Source organism: Vanessa cardui, chromosome 12, assembly GCF_905220365.1.
Source record: "Vanessa cardui chromosome 12, ilVanCard2.1, whole genome shotgun sequence".
In the NCBI taxonomy this organism is placed as follows: domain Eukaryota; kingdom Metazoa; phylum Arthropoda; class Insecta; order Lepidoptera; family Nymphalidae; genus Vanessa; species Vanessa cardui.
Genome location: NC_061134.1, coordinates 8,038,757 through 8,057,835, shown reverse-complemented (window position 1 = coordinate 8,057,835; position 19,079 = coordinate 8,038,757). Strand labels below are relative to the sequence as shown.

The window sequence follows — 19,079 nt, the reverse complement described above, 5'->3', positions numbered from 1 at the left end:
TGAGGATGGGAAGAAAACTACGACAAGTATGTCAAATGGTTCGAAGGAGATCAAGTAAACCTATATAGCGCGGAAGATGTTGGCGGTATGGAATATTTGTCGGTGGCACTTTCTTTCAGCTTTCTAGTAGTCTAATTTTGATAATTTACAGATGACAGTGAAGAAAATCAAGGTGAAAGAAAACTTGATCAAGATGGAGAAAACGATTTCCTGCAGGACAGGTCGGCCGACGTTTCGTCAGAGAACGATGACGATAGCGATACCATCGACAACAAATAACTTTTGCGTTTTTTTTATTTCTATATTTCGATTTTGTTTATATTCATTCATTTTATTTTGGGTTCATTATATTTTAAACTCGATTTTATTTTATATCGTGCATTTTGTTACAAATAAAACGAAACATAAATATACCGAGAAAGATTCTGTCCATTGCTAGAATAATCTATACCTTTACTGCGTCAACTGACGGTCTTATTCCACCGCTATACTGCAGCTGATTGTTATTTTCGTTTTTTTAATTATTTAAACAATCACGTAGTTTAATTTCATCCGACATATAATATGTCGGATGAAATTTATTGTTTTTATTACAAGTTCATGCCAGCAGCTGACACATAATCCCCCCTCTACGATGCAGCTGACGATTTTTTTTCAGCTCAGTATAATGTCAACTATTCATGGAAAAAGTTTGAGTTGAGCGTACTATTACTTATTTCTTTATTTTTACCACTTCTGTAACCTCCTAATTCTACACCCACGGCGGGTGCGCCAGCTGACGCTTGGTTCAGTTGTAAGTATTTCGAAATAAATAGAAAAAGAAGGCAAACAGTCGTTGTAAAATCACTGCCGAAGCTCCTCGCTAAATGCAAAGCTACCTCCCGGACTATATAGGCAATATCCGAATTTTGTTACATGTACACATCGGTTGTGTAACGGATATTTGGATTAAATATCGATGTTGATATACGATTTCAGATATCGCATTGTCTTTGTTTAACTTAACATTGTACGATATGTGAGAAAGAGATGAAAAGCATATGATATCGAAATCGGTTTAATATTCGTTTCATCTTTCTCACAAATGGGTTACTGTAAAGTTAAATCATGAGTTTAATACTATTGTATTTTAAATGCTTTGACGTACTAAAACGATAATATTCATAGTTTTTTAGATGCGATGAAATTTGTTCTTTTAATATTCAGTACTTATAAGCTAAGAGATAAAACAGCTAACAATTATGGCGCAATCGGGATGGTATCCATTCTAATTGCACTCTAGATTCGCAGATACAGATACTGAGTTGCATTTTTTATTAACGAAATCTAATAATTAGAAGTGGAAACTTCTACTTCTAAATTCATTCTGATATTGATTACTTTTATTATCCTTGTTGTTTAAAAAAAGTGGAAACGATTTAATTTGAAAAAGGTTGTTTGTAACTGTTACGTTAAAACTGCTTCACAAGTTTATTACTTCGTGTAATAAGATTTGATCCAGACCTTTTGTTGTCCTTTGTTAGGTTTCCAGCAAATAATTTAACTGAGTCAGCCGTATAAAATATGATGGCTCTCCTGGTAGCCCTAATACTTTGATGTTGTAATATTGCAAGGATAGAAAATAATAGTACAAGAAACATGTTACGAAAATATATTTTTTAGTTCAGGAATAACCTTATAATTAAGTATTGAACGAAAAAGTTGTTAATTATAATCATAATTTGGCATTCATAATGTATAAAAAACTTATTAAAAAATTGTGAGACTGAATAACTATCATTTTTAGATGTTTGTCTATGAAAAAACATAACATGGAGATTTCTATTACTAACTTAATTACTTACAATGTTAACATCACATAACAATTTTCACGAATTTCGAAATAAATTATTATATAATTACACTTCAATTCCACTCAAAGCTTTAATACTTTTGATAAGTCGAGCATTTGCATCCTTGTAATCAACTGGCTGAGCACTCATTACGGTCGTTTTCAGACGGGCTTCATCCTGTTTAAAAAGGCAATTTATAAATAATATATAAGTTAATACTTTCTGACGTCAAGCATCATATTAGATCGTCATTAAAATTAGTACATTAATTGAATATATTTCTACTGAGTAAAAAAAAAGTAAATATCAGCCTGTAAATTTCCCACTGCTGGGCTAAGGCCTCCTCTCCCATTGATTCCATTGGGTTAGGGAACATATTCCACCACACTGTTCTAATGCGGGTTGGTGGAATGCACATGTGGCTGAATTTCAATGAAATTAGACACATGCAGGTTTCCTCACGATGTTTTCCTTCACTGCCGAGCACGAGATGAATTATAAACACAAATTAAGCACATATGTATAGTGGTGCTTGCCTGGATTTGAGCCCGAACTCATCGGTTAAGATGTACCCGTTCTAATCACTGGGCCATCTCAGCTTGTTTCCTACTGAGAATACTATTGAAATATATATAAAAGATAATGAATACATAAAAAAGTAAACGTCGAGACTTACGCTATAAGTTTCCATTTTAGTCCTAAATTTAAAGACGAAAGTTTTAAATTTGACTTCATCGAACAACTGCGAATATCCGTTCTTGTCGTATTCTGACATGCGACCTATTTCTTCGGCGGATTTTCCAAGCATCGACTCAGCGGCCTCGTTGAACGCTGTTATTCTTTGGTCACCAGTAGGGTCCGAGACATTTGCCTGGAAAACAGTTTTTAATTATATTAACTTGCTCGTTGACAAATGATACAATACTTTATGATCTCATGTTGATAAGTTTTGTTTAAATCATTAAAGTAACTTACCCCCAGAAGCAGCCTGTATTTATAATTCGGATATTCTCTGTTACACTTTTCACATCGGAACAGGCCATTCTCTTGGTCCACCAGCTTCTTGTTGCATTGTTCTTGTGGACAAGCCTTATATACAGCATTGTCAGCGAATGTAAATGTAAGCACCCCCAACAAGTTGTAGTAGTCGCCCTTTTCACCGCTGCCCAGTTTTCGCGCTTCTGCCTCCGTAAACGTTATCCACTCGCCACTAACCCCTGATGAACCGCCCACTCTGAAATATTACAATTATAATATATAAGTTAAAATGAAACAAAAAATTAACTAATTGGATTAATGTTAACTAGTTGGACTTTTACGCGGCTTACGAATGAAAATGCTAAAAATATATCATATATATCATATTTTGACGACCTCCATGGTCGAGTGGTGTGTACACCGGTTTTCATGGGTACGCTACTCTGAGGTCCCGGGTTCGATTCCCGGCCGAGTCAATGTAGATTACCATTAGTTTTCTATGTTGTCTTGGGTCTGGGTGTTTGTGGTAGGTACCGTCGTTACTTCTGATTTCCATAACACAAGTGCTTCAGCTACTTACATTGGGATCAGAGTAATGTATGTGATGTTGTCTCATATTGTCTCATATTTATGCTTCTCGCTCTTTTCTTTTTGTTTACTTGTTTTTGGTTTTAACTTTGATATAATGTTATTAATATATTTTTTGCCTTATTAGACGGGATTTGTAATAACAATTTTATTTCTTATTATTTAATTATTTTCAAACATAGTTATTTTATGTTTGTTATAAAACATCAAAAAGGTGTATATGGACAGCTTGCATTTTTTATTGAAAGCGAAGTGTCGACGTTGTTACCTGGCGGAGATGTTGACGAGCTCCGCGGAGGCGCCGCCGTGGTCGTACCAGCCGCGCAGGCGGTGCGCGTCGGGCAGGTCCGGGTTGGTCCGCAGCATGGTGCTCCCGAGACACGATAGCGACTTGCTGCCATTGAACTCTGCTAATCGGGCGCCCTTAGGAATATTCAATTCAAATTAACTACAATAGGCTATTTGACAATGCGAAAAATAAATTGTGAATTATTTTAATCAGTGAGTTTAAAAATGGTTATTTACAAACGAAAGTTGAAAATAATACTTAATTTATTCAAAAATCAATAAATAAAAATGCATTTTTTCAAACGTTTGTCACGTGACACAAAACGCTCCTGATTGGCCGGGCTTATAATGAAGTCACTTTCTTGTAAACTTTGCTTTTCTGCTATATGTTGTAACGTAATTGTGGCGCACGTTACATGTTTCATCCATTTTTAAATAATTTCGTCAAAAAAAATATTAAATTTCTAACATAGGTTATCGGATGTCATCTGTCATTTGACTTTGACAACCATTTCTAAGGCTATGTTTATGCGTAATTTAAAAATACCGCTAAATTTGACATTTAAAATAAAAATGCACTTTTTATGCATTATGCGTTCCTGACCTAATTGTGATTTATTATCTTTATATTATCTTTGAGATGATCTTTGACATTTGTCTAAGACCTCACTTTCCTTCCGCCTTTTAAGTCGAAATGTGACGCTAAATTATTTTCAAAGTGTTTGTAACTTTTATTTGGTTTAAACTATTGAATATTGTTGAAAATTGAAGTTTTAAGGCACGATATGTCTTAATTTAAATAATTGGAAGTAAATCCATGTCGGATTACAAAAATAAATTTGGATATTTGTCGCCTCGTGGTAAGTCGAAAAACTTTCTTCGAAATTTGAATTTATTTCAATTGTTCGGTTTCGTAACAACGATTGTGGTTCTTTACAGGGAATCTTTAGAATATTTCCCATGATGCATTTTGTTATTTTTGGAAAATAACCGGGATTGACCGGGTAAGTTGGTTGAATTATTAAAGTGAAACTATAGATTTTCGAAATTCGTGTTAGGTTCTAATTAGAATTGTTTCTCTTTTGCAGTTATTTTCAATGGTTATTTTCAATTGGTATTTTTCTACCATTATTTTCTACAGTTATTTTCTACAACTGTGTTATCGTGGATTATTCCTCGAATTATTTTCTTTCGTTGTATCTTCGAGTGGATTATTTTCAACGCTTTTTGAAGAACTTATGAACTTTATTTCTTTGGATATTTTGAAGATTAAATTTTAGAAACCGTAAAGGAAGTGAAAACTTTATAACAATTATTTAACCTCTGGATTTCGCTATGTAGTTTTTACATATTTATTTTACCGCAACTTTGGAACTTCGTGGGATTTAGTATAGATTTTATAACTTTATGAAAATTTGGCATTCAAACATTTTTTTTAAGGATATTTATACATTATTGTAACATTATTTAAACTTCATTTTTGACTTGTTTGTAACTTTTATTACATAACTTAGTCTAACTTTAAAATATTTTTTGCTAACTTTAAAACATTTACAATAAGTAAATATTTAATTAAGATTAGTGAATTTAAATGGATGTAAACATCCAGGCGCCCGATTTTGTTACTGTTGTTACTTTAAGATTTTTTAATTGTTAAAATTATTTTGACATATTTTTTTGTTTGAATAAATTAATTTATATCTTAGATTTGCCTTTTCTGTAAATCTACTTGTAATGTTGAAGGGTTATTTAACTGACTTCCGGAGCACTTTCTTTCGAGGATTTGTTTAATTTAAAAACCTTGTCCAGCTCTACCGCATTTTTAGTTTGCCTCGAAGAAAATTAAAATTTTTAAATTTAAATTTATTTTTAGCCAATTATATATTACAATTGCCCCCCCTTCAAAATTTTTACATTACAATTGGCGCCCGAACAGGGACCTGAATTACAATTGCAGCTCTTGTCTAGTATTGAATATGTACTATGTATTTACATATGTATAATTTTTGTTAGAATAATTTTGTACTAAATACTAATGTTAAGTATTTATGTAATTTGAATGCCAAGTTTATAACTTTTTTATGTTTTGAAGTAAAGCTTTTCGTTCCATTATCAATTCTATTCTAGGACATAACCATGACTGACAGAGATGAATTAACTCTTAAACCATCTATTGATGATAGCGGTGATAAAAATTTAACTCCTAATATAATTAATGTAGAACATTCTCAGATGTTAGAGACGAATATTTCTCAGGCGAAGCCTTCTGCTTCTAATGATATAGTAGACTTGTCGGCAGACTTGCCACAATTTTTTAGCAACACTTTATCTATGAATAATAAACAACCTCAATACTATAAACGAGTAGATTTGTCTAAGTTTAAATATAAATTTAATGGTAAAACATGCATACGTGAATTTTTGTTAACATTTGAAGAATACTGTGTGAGTCGAGAAATTAGTGATGACCAAATATTGCCATGCTTTACTGAAGTAGTAACTGACATTGCTCTCAATTGGTTTAGATCTATACGTAGTTCACTTAATTCTTGGAAACATCTTAAAATAGAATTACTAAAGCGTTTTGACAAACTAGATTTTGATTATCAACTTGAATACAATTTAAGAATTAGAAAACAAAAGCAAACTGAAACTTTATCAGATTTTATTATTGAAATTGTAGATATGTCAAATAGACTAACTTATCCCTTATCTGAACATACTTTATTAGAAATATTGAAACATAACATGCTGCCTAGCTACTCTATTCATTTGGTAGGTCGTTCAATAAATTATATTGATGATTTAGTAAAACTTTCAAAACAGATTGATGAATTTCGCATATTAAATAATAAACATAGTTATAATAACTCAGAATTCAAGAATAAACATATTAATTCAGTTCAAACATTAACTTGTTTTAAATGTAAAGAAATTGGACATACTTATAAACAGTGTAAAAAGATTCCAGGCACTTTATGTTTTAAATGTGGTAAATTAAATGTTATCACTAAATTTTGCAATAATTGTACCGTTCCAAAAAACGAGTAAGGTTTTGTCAGACACAGGTCCTTAATAAAGAATCAGTTGATCTGACAAATATTAAAATTTCTAAACCTAATGCTTCTGAAATTCGTGAAGACTTTTCTAATTGGTGTAATTATTTAAAACTATTTTTCTCAATGAATAAATTTGCTCCCATTTTGTTTACAAAAAATAGCGACACAGGTCCATTTTTAAAATTTCAAGTTTGTGGTAAATCATTTACAGGTTTATTGGACAGTGGTGCTAATAAAAGCGTACTAGGCTGTAATAGTCATTTACAATTTCTCAATTTAGGATTCAAACTTAAGACTAGTAGTTATAAAGCTTGTACAGCTGATGGTAGTTCACAAGACGTTTTAGGTACTATAGATATTCCAATTACTTGTGACAATGTAACTCGCATTGTAGAATTCATGGTAGTTCCCTCACTAAATCCAGAAATTATTCTAGGATTCGATTTTTGGCTCGCATTTAATTTAGCTCATGAATTATTTAAAAATATAACTTTTGAAAATAAGAATTCAATAATTGTAAATTCTGTAACTTCTGTAGTTCAACTTTCTTCTTCTGAAAAAGAACAATTAAATAATATTATAAAACTTTTTGAAGATATTTCTTATGAAAAGAAAGGTTTAGGATTAACACATTTAACTAAGCATAAAATTATAACTGTTGGTGAACCTATTAAACAACGTTATTGGCCTATTAGTCCTGCTAAACAAAAAGAACTTTATGATGAAGTTCAAGTTTTGCTTTTAGGGATGGTATTATTCAACCTTCTAAATCTCCTTGGTGTTCTCCAGTTTTAGCTGTCACAAAAAAAGATGGTGGTATAAGATTATGTTTAGATTCTAGAAAATTAAATTCTGTCACTATTAAAGATGCTTATCCTTTCCTTACACGTCGCGGATTTTGGATAATTTGCGTGGTGCTAAGTATATCACAGCAATTGATTTGTCTAAAGCTTTTCTGCAAATTCCTTTAGAAGAAACTTCCAGAGAGAAGACTGCTTTCGTAATTCCTGGAAAGGGATTATTCGAATTCGTTCGTATGCCCTTCGGTTTAACTAATGCTCCCGCTGAACTACAAAGATTAGTAGACAAACTTTTTGGTGTAGAATTCGATTCTAATGTTTTTGTATATTTGGATGATTTAATAGCCATCTCTAGTGATTTTCAAACTCATTTAACTCTATTAAGTAAAATTTATCATAAATTAAAAGATGCTGGTTTAACTATTAATTTGAAAAAATGTGAATTTTGTAAAGAACGTCTATGTTATCTAGGCTACGTTGTCGATAGCAATGGTTTACATACAGATCCTTCTATGTTGTCTGTAATAGAAAATTTTCCTCGTCCTACAACTGTAAAACAAGTACGTAGTTTTCTTGGTATGTGTTCTTATTATCGTAGATTCATAGAAAAATTTGCTGATATTGCTACTCCTTTAACTAATCTAACTCGCGGTAGTCGTAATAGTAAACGTGCCGTAGAATGGAATTCAGATTGCGAGAACTCTTTTGTAAAACTTAAACAAGCATTATTAACAGCTCCTGTACTAATTTGTCCAGATTTTAACAAATCATTTTTCCTGCATTGTGATGCTAGCTCTTATGCTGTTGGTAGTGTTTTATGTCAAAAAGATGATGAAGATAATCAACATCCTGTTGCATTTTATTCTAGAACATTTAATAAATGTGAAATTAATTATAGTACTACTGAAAAAGAACTTCTTGCTATATTAGACTCTATCGAACATTTTAGACCGTATATTGAAGGTATGGAATTTACTGTGATAACAGATCATGCTAGTTTAAAGTGGTTATTACGCTTAAATAATCCAAGCGGACGCTTAGCGCGTTGGGCTGCTCGTATATCTCAATTTACTTTTAATATAATTCATAAAAAAGGTAATTTACATGTTGTGCCTGATACTTTATCTCGTATTCAAATTAATGCTATTGATATTCCATCAGAGATAACCCATCCTGATGAAGAAATTGAAGATCCTTGGTACAAAAATATATTTATAGGTTGTCAAAAATTTCCCTTAAGATATAAAAAATATAGAGTTGAAAACAAAGTTCTTTATAGATTTTGTAAACCCAAATTTCAATTGCAAAGTAATTTAGCATGGAAAATTGTTATTCCAAAAGAAAATGTATTAGATACTATTCGTAATGATCATGATTCATTAGATTCAAGTCATTTAGGTATTCATAAAACTTTAAATAAGTTAAAAATCCACTATTATTGGCCTAATATGTTTAAAGATGTAAAAGATTATATTTCAAATTGTGAAACTTGTAAAGCTTATAAGCACTCAAATGCTCCACCTTTTGGTATAATGACAAATCAAAAGATTGTTTCTCAACCTATGGTTATGCTATCTATTGATATAGTTGGTCCATTGCCAAAATCATATTCTGGACACAGATATATTTGCACAGTATTAGATGTATTTTCTAAGTATTGTTGGTTAAATCCATTAAGTAATGCTACCACAAAATCCATATGTAGATTTTTAGAAAAGGATATCTTTCTTAAATTTGGTTGTCCAAAAATCATAATTTGTGATAATGGTACTCAATTTACTTCTAAAAACTTTGTACAATTTTTGAAAAGCTTTAATATTAATAAAATATTTTATAATACTTTATATACACCTCAAAATAATCCAGTTGAACGTTATCATAAAACGTTAGAAACTTGCATAGCATGTTTTGTTCATGATGATCATAGAACTTGGTCAAAATTTTTATGTCATGTTCAATTAGCTTTGAATAGCAGTATTAATTTAGCTACTGAATTTACTCCCAATTTTCTTATGTTTGGTCGTGAAGTCATAATTGATGCTTCATTACATCGTTTCAGTAATTCTTTTACAAATTTGAATGAACTCGAATTTGGTAATTGTCGAACTTATGCACAAAGTTTAGATTCCTTAAGTTCAATTTTTGATTTAGTAACCAAATCTTTATTTAAAGCTTATAAAAAGAATGCTTTATATTATAATAAAGGAAGGAAAGTCATTTCCTATGAGTCAGGTGATATAGTTTGGAGAAGAAATTTCATCTTGTCTAGTGCTTCTCAATATTTTTCGGCTAAACTTGCTCCTAAGTTTATAAAATCTCAAATAATAGAGAAAATTTCTAATAATGTTTATATATTAAAAGATTTAGAAAAAGGTACTGTTAGTCGTTACCATATTAAAGATATTATTAAAATATAGTTTTGGATTAAATCAAAAATAATTTGTAGATTTATATTTGGATTTGGAATAAAAAGGGCATTGTTAGAGAAGAATGAGCGAGAAGTATGACAGAGTTAGCCCTGAACTTGTGAGTAGATTGAGTGATAGGATTCCTATTTGAATATCATTTCTACAAATATATTTTCGTTAAATTTAACTTAGGACATTTTGGATTCCATACAAAAATATTTCCGAATATTTCTTTTGACTCATAAGATCTTATACATTTTTTTGTAATATTTTTTGAATATTGTTGCAATATTTTTGTGTTTATACTTTTGTATATAACATTTTGTTTGTGTGTTTTGTACATAAAATTTTTGATATTTGTGTAGAACCTTATTACATATTTTAGTAATAAGTTATTTTTGGTTGAAGTTTTATAGAAATAATCCTTCATATTGGATTATTGCCTATGACTTTAGTCCAGCTTGGTTTTGTTTTGGATATTCCAATTTTGTGAATTTTCCAATAACATTTTTTTTTGGAACAATTGTTTGTTGTTTTGTTCTGTGCTCGGAAAGCTGGTGGAGTTGAGCCGGTCACAGGAATATTTTTTGGTAACTTTGTTCTGTGCTCGGAAAGCTGGTGGTGTTGAGCCGGTCACAGACACCCATTTTTTGGAAGTTTTGTTTAACTGTGTTCGAAAAGCTGATGGTGTAGAGTCGGTCACAGTTAGAACTATTTTTGTATGCTCTCGTGTTCGGAAAGTCGTATTGAGTTGCGTCGGCCACGTTAGTCATATCTTTTGTTTTTATTTGAAACCATTTTGAGGTTGGTGTTCTTGGTATGCCAATTAGTGTATGTTCCGTAGACCCAACATTTTATTAAAAAAAAAAATATTTTCCATCTTTCGAGTAAGGTAATACTTTATAATTTCCTACTATAAATGAAACAAGTTTTATTAGACAGCTCATTGCTTTCGAGTGAGGCTATATTGAGTCCTCATCTCCAAGGTTAAGGTGTCTGATAATTACTTTTACTTATCACATTTTCTGAATAAAGTTAAGTTTTTAAGACAACTTTTTGCTTTCGAGTGAGACAATATTAGAGTTCTCATCTCTAGGGTAGTGTTTAACTATTACTTTTGATTTGATTTTTTTAGAAATGTTATGGTTTGTTGTTTTCCATATTTTACTAACTTTTGTAGAGTTACTATTTGTTATGTCACTAATATTTTGATTGATAGAGTCGGTCTCTACCTCTTTTGTAGAGTCGAATAAAAGAGTCTCTCAGGTTGAGCTCCTCTTTTATTTTTTGGTTGGGGGGTAATGTAACGTAATTGTGGCGCACGTTACATGTTTCATCCATTTTTAAATAATTTCGTCAAAAAAAATATTAAATTTCTAACATAGGTTATCGGATGTCATCTGTCATTTGACTTTGACAACCATTTCTAAGGCTATGTTTATGCGTAATTTAAAAATACCGCTAAATTTGACATTTAAAATAAAAATGCACTTTTTATGCATTATGCGTTCCTGACCTAATTGTGATTTATTATCTTTATATTATCTTTGAGATGATCTTTGACATTTGTCTAAGACCTCACTTTCCTTCCGCCTTTTAAGTCGAAATGTGACGCTAAATTATTTTCAAAGTGTTTGTAACTTTTATTTGGTTTAAACTATTGAATATTGTTGAAAATTGAAGTTTTAAGGCACGATATGTCTTAATTTAAATAATTGGAAGTAAATCCATGTCGGATTACAAAAATAAATTTGGATATTTGTCGCCTCGTGGTAAGTCGAAAAACTTTCTTCGAAATTTGAATTTATTTCAATTGTTCGGTTTCGTAACAACGATTGTGGTTCTTTACAGGGAATCTTTAGAATATTTCCCATGATGCATTTTGTTATTTTTGGAAAATAACCGGGATTGACCGGGTAAGTTGGTTGAATTATTAAAGTGAAACTATAGATATTCGAAATTCGTGTTAGGTTCTAATTAGAATTGTTTCTCTTTTGCAGTTATTTTCAATGGTTATTTTCAATTGGTATTTTTCTACCATTATTTTCTACAGTTATTTTCTACAACTGTGTTATCGTGGATTATTCCTCGAATTATTTTCTTTCGTTGTATCTTCGAGTGGATTATTTTCAACGCTTTTTGAAGAACTTATGAACTTTATTTCTTTGGATATTTTGAAGATTAAATTTTAGAAACCGTAAAGGAAGTGAAAACTTTATAACAATTATTTAACCTCTGGATTTCGCTATGTAGTTTTTACATATTTATTTTACCGCAACTTTGGAACTTCGTGGGATTTAGTATAGATTTTATAACTTTATGAAAATTTGGCATTCAAACATTTTTTTTTAAGGATATTTATACATTATTGTAACATTATTTAAACTTCATTTTTGACTTGTTTGTAACTTTTATTACATAACTTAGTCTAACTTTAAAATATTTTTTGCTAACTTTAAAACATTTACAATAAGTAAATATTTAATTAAGATTAGTGAATTTAAATGGATGTAAACATCCAGGCGCCCGATTTTGTTACTGTTGTTACTTTAAGATTTTTTAATTGTTAAAATTATTTTGACATATTTTTTTGTTTGAATAAATTAATTTATATCTTAGATTTGCCTTTTCTGTAAATCTACTTGTAATGTTGAAGGGTTATTTAACTGACTTCCGGAGCACTTTCTTTCGAGGATTTGTTTAATTTAAAAACCTTTTCCAGCTCTACCGCATTTTTAGTTTGCCTCGAAGAAAATTAAAATTTTTAAATTTAAATTTATTTTTAGCCAATTATATATTACAATTGGCCCCCCTTCAAAATTTTTACATTACAATGTACCACAGATTAAAATACAGGAAAGTGACGTCATCGACCCCATTGCAGCGCCATATTGTCCAAGTAACGTTTTTGCGCGCTATTTAAATGTGGAATTTTTAATATGATATATTTCGGAAAATATGTATTAGAAATAAAAAACATAACTTTTACTGAGCTCCTTAACTTCTACTAAATAATATAAAAGGGATTTTATAAACCAGTCAAATAGCCTATTCAATACATAACTGGTTAAATTTAACAGATTATATATATAATATTCAATTAGTAGCACGTCAGATCTGGTGTTCGGAATTAATATATTCCTTTTAAAACTCACAGTTATACTAGCATTTATTTACAAGTAGATATTGTATGACTATAATATAAGTATTTGTCAGAAATATATATTTTAAATAACTGTTCTAGTTACTCTGTGATATAAATAATGTAACATATACCTTCACAGCTATAACTGGATTTGTGTTGGCATCGAAATTTTCTGCTTCATTACCCCATAGAGTTAATGTTATCTGGAAAATTCAGACATGAAAAAGGAATTAATGGATATTAACAAATTTCAAAAAATCAGGTAATAAAACACCACATACTGCAGATCCCGATTGGTCAACTAGTGTAACTTCTCTTTTTTTCAATAATTTCCCAGTGCTCTTTGCTGTAAGCTCTTGTAAATCAGAAGCTGCCCTGCAAACTCCAATAGTATCTGAAAAATAAAATATATTTCAATATAAGAAATTAAACAAAATTATAATATACAGTTATAGTACGATACAAATTAGATGTAGCATCGGAAAATACAATGGAATGAAAATAATACCGATTACTGTCGATTTACACAACCAATAGAAATAGCTCCCTATCGCGCCATTCGACTCTATTCGTCGCTATAGATTCACGCGTCAGAGACAGCAAGTGCATGTAAATCGACGCGTCAAATTGACGAATATATTACGTCATATGATATCACAAGTTATTACGTTTGTGCAAAGATCGTATTCGCATATAATAAATATTGATAATTTGGGATAGCGTACCTAATTCGGATGTGGTCGGTTTTACGAATTTTGCCGATGCGACATCTAAGTTGTGTCATATTATACATGACCAATATTAGGAAGACAACTTACCCAGAATTGTATCTGGACTTTTATTAGCAATGTCACTAATGGCCATGAAGTCGTACTTAACGGTGGGAACAGTAGATATGTCTTCTGTACATTCTGCCACGACGGTATCTGACGTAAAGGTCATCTCATAATCATTTTTTAAACTGCTAAATTGTTTATTAGCTGTCTTTAGTTGACAACGACTAATATAATAAACTTTATCAATCTGAAAAAATAGTTTAATTTTTTTTATTAAGGCTAGGAATATTAGTCTACACTATCATTGGTCTGCTTGGTAGTTAGTGGTCACTGCCATCAATAAACATATGAATATCAGGAATTGAGATGTCCTTATGACATTTCCCCGTTCAATCCAAACACAAAAATAGCGAGAATTGCTGTTAGTAACACCATAATCATAACTGAATATAAAATCACCTGTATCATATCATAGAATTTTTCACATTCATTTCTGAAAGCAGTCGCTCTGATTTCACCACTGTCATCACATAGGTCCATGCTGAACAGTTTTCCTTCACCCTTTGCATTGCTCCAAGTACGTATTGCAGATTTATTCATGACTCTTGCTTTTATGACCCACCTACAGAAAAATAAATACTATATTATCAGTATTTTATAGATATGTTAAATTTTAAAATGTCATTTGTATAATATCAATAATCAACATCCAGTTTGATAGGAAAGCAATTAATGAAGCAGTTTTAATAACAACATTTTCCAATGGACAAATTTGAAATACTTCCTGACAAAATAAAAGCAGAATGATGATCACCTTACTGGTAAGTATATATTTTAAATCCCACTATCTAAAACACTGTGAATGAGGTGGGCAGCCAATTTAGAGACAAAAAAAATTGATATTTAATATATTTGGTTAAGCTGTTATAAAATTTACTATAAGAGACATTCTTATAGATTAATCAAACATTCATTGATGAGCAGCAAATATGCAATAGTAATTATTTTTTTTAATATTTTTATTCTTTAATTTACCACCTCTTTAAAGTAATTAGAACATTATGAAAACAAATTAAATCCATCATCATGTTATGAATGGAAAATATTAAGGAGTTTATTTGCATAAATAATTATAATTTTGCTTACTTGTTTTGGTAAGGACTCAGACTAGCAATGGGATGAGTCATTTGAGAACCGAGAAGGCTAGAATTCAAATTTGCACCAGCTGAAGGTTTAGGGAAATTGTTTGAGGTCATTGGGCTGGGTTTAGGTGCCGGCTTAATGGGACTTGGCGCTGGAGCTGAAGATGCAGACTCCTCTGTCCATGATTGTGGATTTCCTATCTTTTTACCCACTTCCGTGCCTGGTGCTAAGATGGTTATATCTAAAATAATCATCACTCGTCTAAAACAAATATATATTTTATTAGTTTAATTTGTAAATAAAATAATTGCTTACAAAATATAAAAATAGACATTTTTGTTACTTTTATGTATTACTTATTAATTCAAACAACTGTTCCATTATCTGATCAAGTACCAAGTTATTGCTAACTATGCACCAGTTAAGAAAGCTTGATTATTTTTAAATTTAATACAATTTATCGCAGTTAACAGAACTTACTTTTCTCCCTTTCCAGTACTTTTCAATACTGAAGTAACAAATCTATCAATTTGTACTACTGAGTAGTCGGAGAGTTCTCCTGTTATAAGTTTGTCATTCAACTGTGTTGCCAGCATAGCAAAGCTGTGAGAATGTTTACCATCGGACACTAGTAGCCTATATCTCTCATTGGCACCACTTCCTTGAATTTTTTTGCTGCCCAGTACTTGCATTACTGGTTTTTCATAAACCCCACCATTCATGATAATCTATTTAAAAAAAATAAAACTGTTTATTAACCTCTTGTATATTTCTACAATAGGCCAGTTTTGATTAGTTGTTTTGAACTATAATTTGCTACCATAGTATGTAAATTATAGTACTTCATTTTCACAAATTTAATGTAGTATGAAAAGATTTTTGTAGTATAAAATTTGAAAGTGTGGTTAGTGTTCATGAAAAAAGCTACTAATTACTGGAATAGATCTTGTTGACCTAGGAGTTGAATTATTTTAGGTTTTGATTTGCTTAGTATGTTTATATTTAAATGTAATGTTAATTGCATATCTGGATTTTCAAATGTCTGAATTGGCATAGCAGATCACATCCACACCCAAATTGACATTAAATTGGCCAAATTCAATGAATTTGTTGATAATATACATTATACACACACAAACTCAGGCGCACTAACTTATCTTTGATTCTCATAATCCAAAGGTAGGTGAACTCATATTGGATTACTATCTAATATAATTGGACAACTATTAGGCTCTAGACTACCTGCTAGAATTAAAACTGAATGTGAAATTTTCATGCGACTTCAGGCTAGCATCTTGGGCAAAAACATCTCACAAGTTTTTATTAGACTCATTTGAGATTACATTTTAAGCAGGAGTCAGGACCTGAAACCCTATAGCCTCTAGACAAACAAGAAAGTTATAAATAAACGTATCAATTTTATGTAAACGTTTTTACGAATTAGGTGCAAACACAAATTTTGGTTATCATTGTAATATCTTAACAAATAAACCATCCAATAAGCGAACATAGTTTACGAAATAATTCCTTTCTAGATAAATAACATCCAATTTGATGAAATATTCCAGTATATTAACCTATTACACAATTTTGTTGTGGTAAAGCGGCATGCTAAAATATAATGTTATACCGGTAGATGTTGTGACCATGGTTTAAAAACATGTTTTAACGTGTTTTTGCTTACCTCAAGAGATCCATTAGACAGTTTAAAATCCATTGCTAATAATTTTAAATATCATGAAAATAATAATGGTTATTACAATTATTCAATATGGAAGAAACGATTCTAACACTTTGCGAAAATACAACAATATAATTTTTTGATTAACCGAAGCGAACACTTCAAACTTGACATATCTTTAAATTAAAAGTTTTAACACTTTCTGTACTCTATACTTTTTGAACTTGGTGCTGCCAGATGATTTTATATTTACCCCAAATTTGAATATACCTTTTTTTAACAATATTTTTGCAAAAAAGCTACTTCGTATAATAAAGGACTAAAAAAGAGTATACAATCAGCTTTAATCTAGAATTCGTGTAGGCGATATTGAGCAGTAAACAATATATATCATGGAATATTTTTTATGGACGGGAGGGCAGATATGATGGTTAATGATATCCATCGCCCATAAACTTATTTACCATGGAAAATTTTAAACATTCTTTTCATCTCCAACCTTAGTCACAACTAAGATATAATATTTGTTAGGGTTCTGGTTACTAGCTTACTTGAAGTAACTTCTCGAAAACAACATTTATTTATTTTTTGCCGCAATGAATTTTATTTTTAAATGTGTCAGTATTTCCAAAAACAAAAAATAGAGTTAACCAATAACATAATTATAGCGTACGCCGTACATTTATAATTTGTTCATCGTAAGAAAACGCCTACATTTCTACCAATACAAATGAATAATATTTGAAAACGATTACTTCATTTTTATTACATGAAAATTTAGTCATCACGAAGCTTCAATCTCGTATCGTTATTACGTAGGACGATACGACAGGGCCGTAGCCAGGATTTCATTTCAGGGGTGAGGGGGGGGGGAGTAGTGCTTCGAGGTCCAGAAATAAAAAGTACCAGGTTTATTTTAAAATGAGCATAAATATAGCAAAATTTTACATAATTTATAAAAATTTATACAAAAGACAACCGAGGACTTTTTTATTTTATAGGGGGCAATCGAACAGGAGGCTTACCTGATGGAAAGTTATTACCACTGCCCATAGACGCCACGCCAACGTCGGAGAGCTTGAAGGCGCGTTGCCAGGGGCGTAGCTATCGTAGGGCCAGGAGGTGCAGTGCACCAGGGCCCCGGAGTCCAGGGGCCCCTTTAAACCATACCTTAAGCTTCTGAAGTTAGAAAATCACGACCATGCGCACAATATTTCTTATTTGGTATCTATAATTTTAATGGGTAATTATTAGTTAATGAAGAATGGGATAGAGGGGGTGAGGGCCCGATTCTTTTTCTACGCACAGGGGCCCTTCCTTAACTAGCTACGCCATTGCGCGTTGCCGGCTTTTAAGGTTCGAAAATACTACCGGCGAAAGCTGGTTTCACAGAATGGTTGTGTGAGGTATAAAATGTGTTTAAATCGCGCTGTTGTGGATTTTCGGACATCAAGGCGGCACGGGTGTCACTTTGAATTTTGAAAAGATGTCCGAAGGTGAAATTCAGCAGATGGGATTAATGCGAACATTTCCCGTCAAAAAATCGGTAAGAGATGCAGAGTGATACAACAACTCTATGCAAAACGAAAGATACAAGCAGGTCTTAAAGGGCTTGTTCGGAAGGGTCAAATGGAAGAAGCTGGTACTGAGGAGCACCCCCATAAGGGTTAGAGCAGTATTCTATGTGGGGCAGAATTTTCACCTTGTATAGTCTTAGGCGTGAAATACTGTCTTGCCTTGCTGATCACATCGAGCTTTTTTATGCCAATTTGACTTTGCGTTTCAATTGACTGCGGAACTGAATAAGGTTCGAAATATCCACGTCAAGTATTCTGATACTAGCTGTGGTTGCTATCAGAATGTTCTAAAACGTGGAGATACAACAAAACATAATTTTTAGCGGGTAACGCGCAAATTTGCGTCTTTTTGGGGTTGAAGTGGACTGAGTTTAGCCCGCCCCCGTTTGAGACTTTGTAAAATGAAGACATAATTTTAGACACAATTTGTTCCGGTTTTTTAATATTTCTGTATTAGCTGGCCGGTGTATGACGTATCTACGGTGCTCTCGTCTGCATAGCAGTGAATGTTATAGATTTGCAACAAGTCATTGATATGCAGAAAAAACAGAGTTGGTGATAGAACGCAGGCTTGTGGAACACCAGCATTGACGAACTTTATATCAGAGCATGCACATAGATTACGACTTTAACGCTCCTATCTGCCAAAAAGGTGGTGATCCAATTACATAATTTCCCGGTAAGCCCGTAGGAAGGGAGCTTCGAAATATGTTCTTTGTGCCATACGCAATCGGAAGCCTTTGCTATGTCCAAACTGATCGCCAATGCCTCCCCCTTGCTCTCAACTGCTTCCGCCCATCTATG

The 19,079-nt window shown here is 31.7% G+C and overlaps 1 protein-coding gene across 1 annotated transcript; it reads right to left on the bottom strand.

The window, feature by feature from the left end:
- Positions 1 to 1,635: 1,635 nt before the first annotated feature.
- Positions 1,636 to 16,989, bottom strand: LOC124534086 (replication protein A 70 kDa DNA-binding subunit). The gene is made up of 11 exons (XM_047109754.1): positions 16,702 to 16,989; positions 15,498 to 15,745; positions 15,021 to 15,278; positions 14,334 to 14,496; positions 13,917 to 14,121; positions 13,380 to 13,492; positions 13,230 to 13,301; positions 3,667 to 3,821; positions 2,808 to 3,066; positions 2,509 to 2,703; positions 1,636 to 2,009 (listed from the first exon to the last, which is right to left on the bottom strand). Exons 1-11 carry the CDS (start codon positions 16,732 to 16,734, stop codon positions 1,899 to 1,901), a joined length of 1,812 nt encoding a protein of 603 aa, XP_046965710.1. The 5' UTR covers positions 16,735 to 16,989; the 3' UTR covers positions 1,636 to 1,898.
- Positions 16,990 to 19,079: the final 2,090 nt, after the last annotated feature.

Excerpts from the sequence above, each read along its gene's own strand:
- LOC124534086 (XM_047109754.1), bottom strand. The coding sequence starts at position 16,734 with ATGGATTTTAAACTGTCTAATGGATCTCTTGAG. Across the intron at positions 3,067-3,666 it reads CTCGTCAACATCTCCGCCAG|AGTGGGCGGTTCATCAGGGG; the intron begins GTAACAACGTCG and ends GTAATATTTCAG. Across the intron at positions 2,704-2,807 it reads AATACAGGCTGCTTCTGGGG|GCAAATGTCTCGGACCCTAC; the intron begins GTAAGTTACTTT and ends ACTGTTTTCCAG.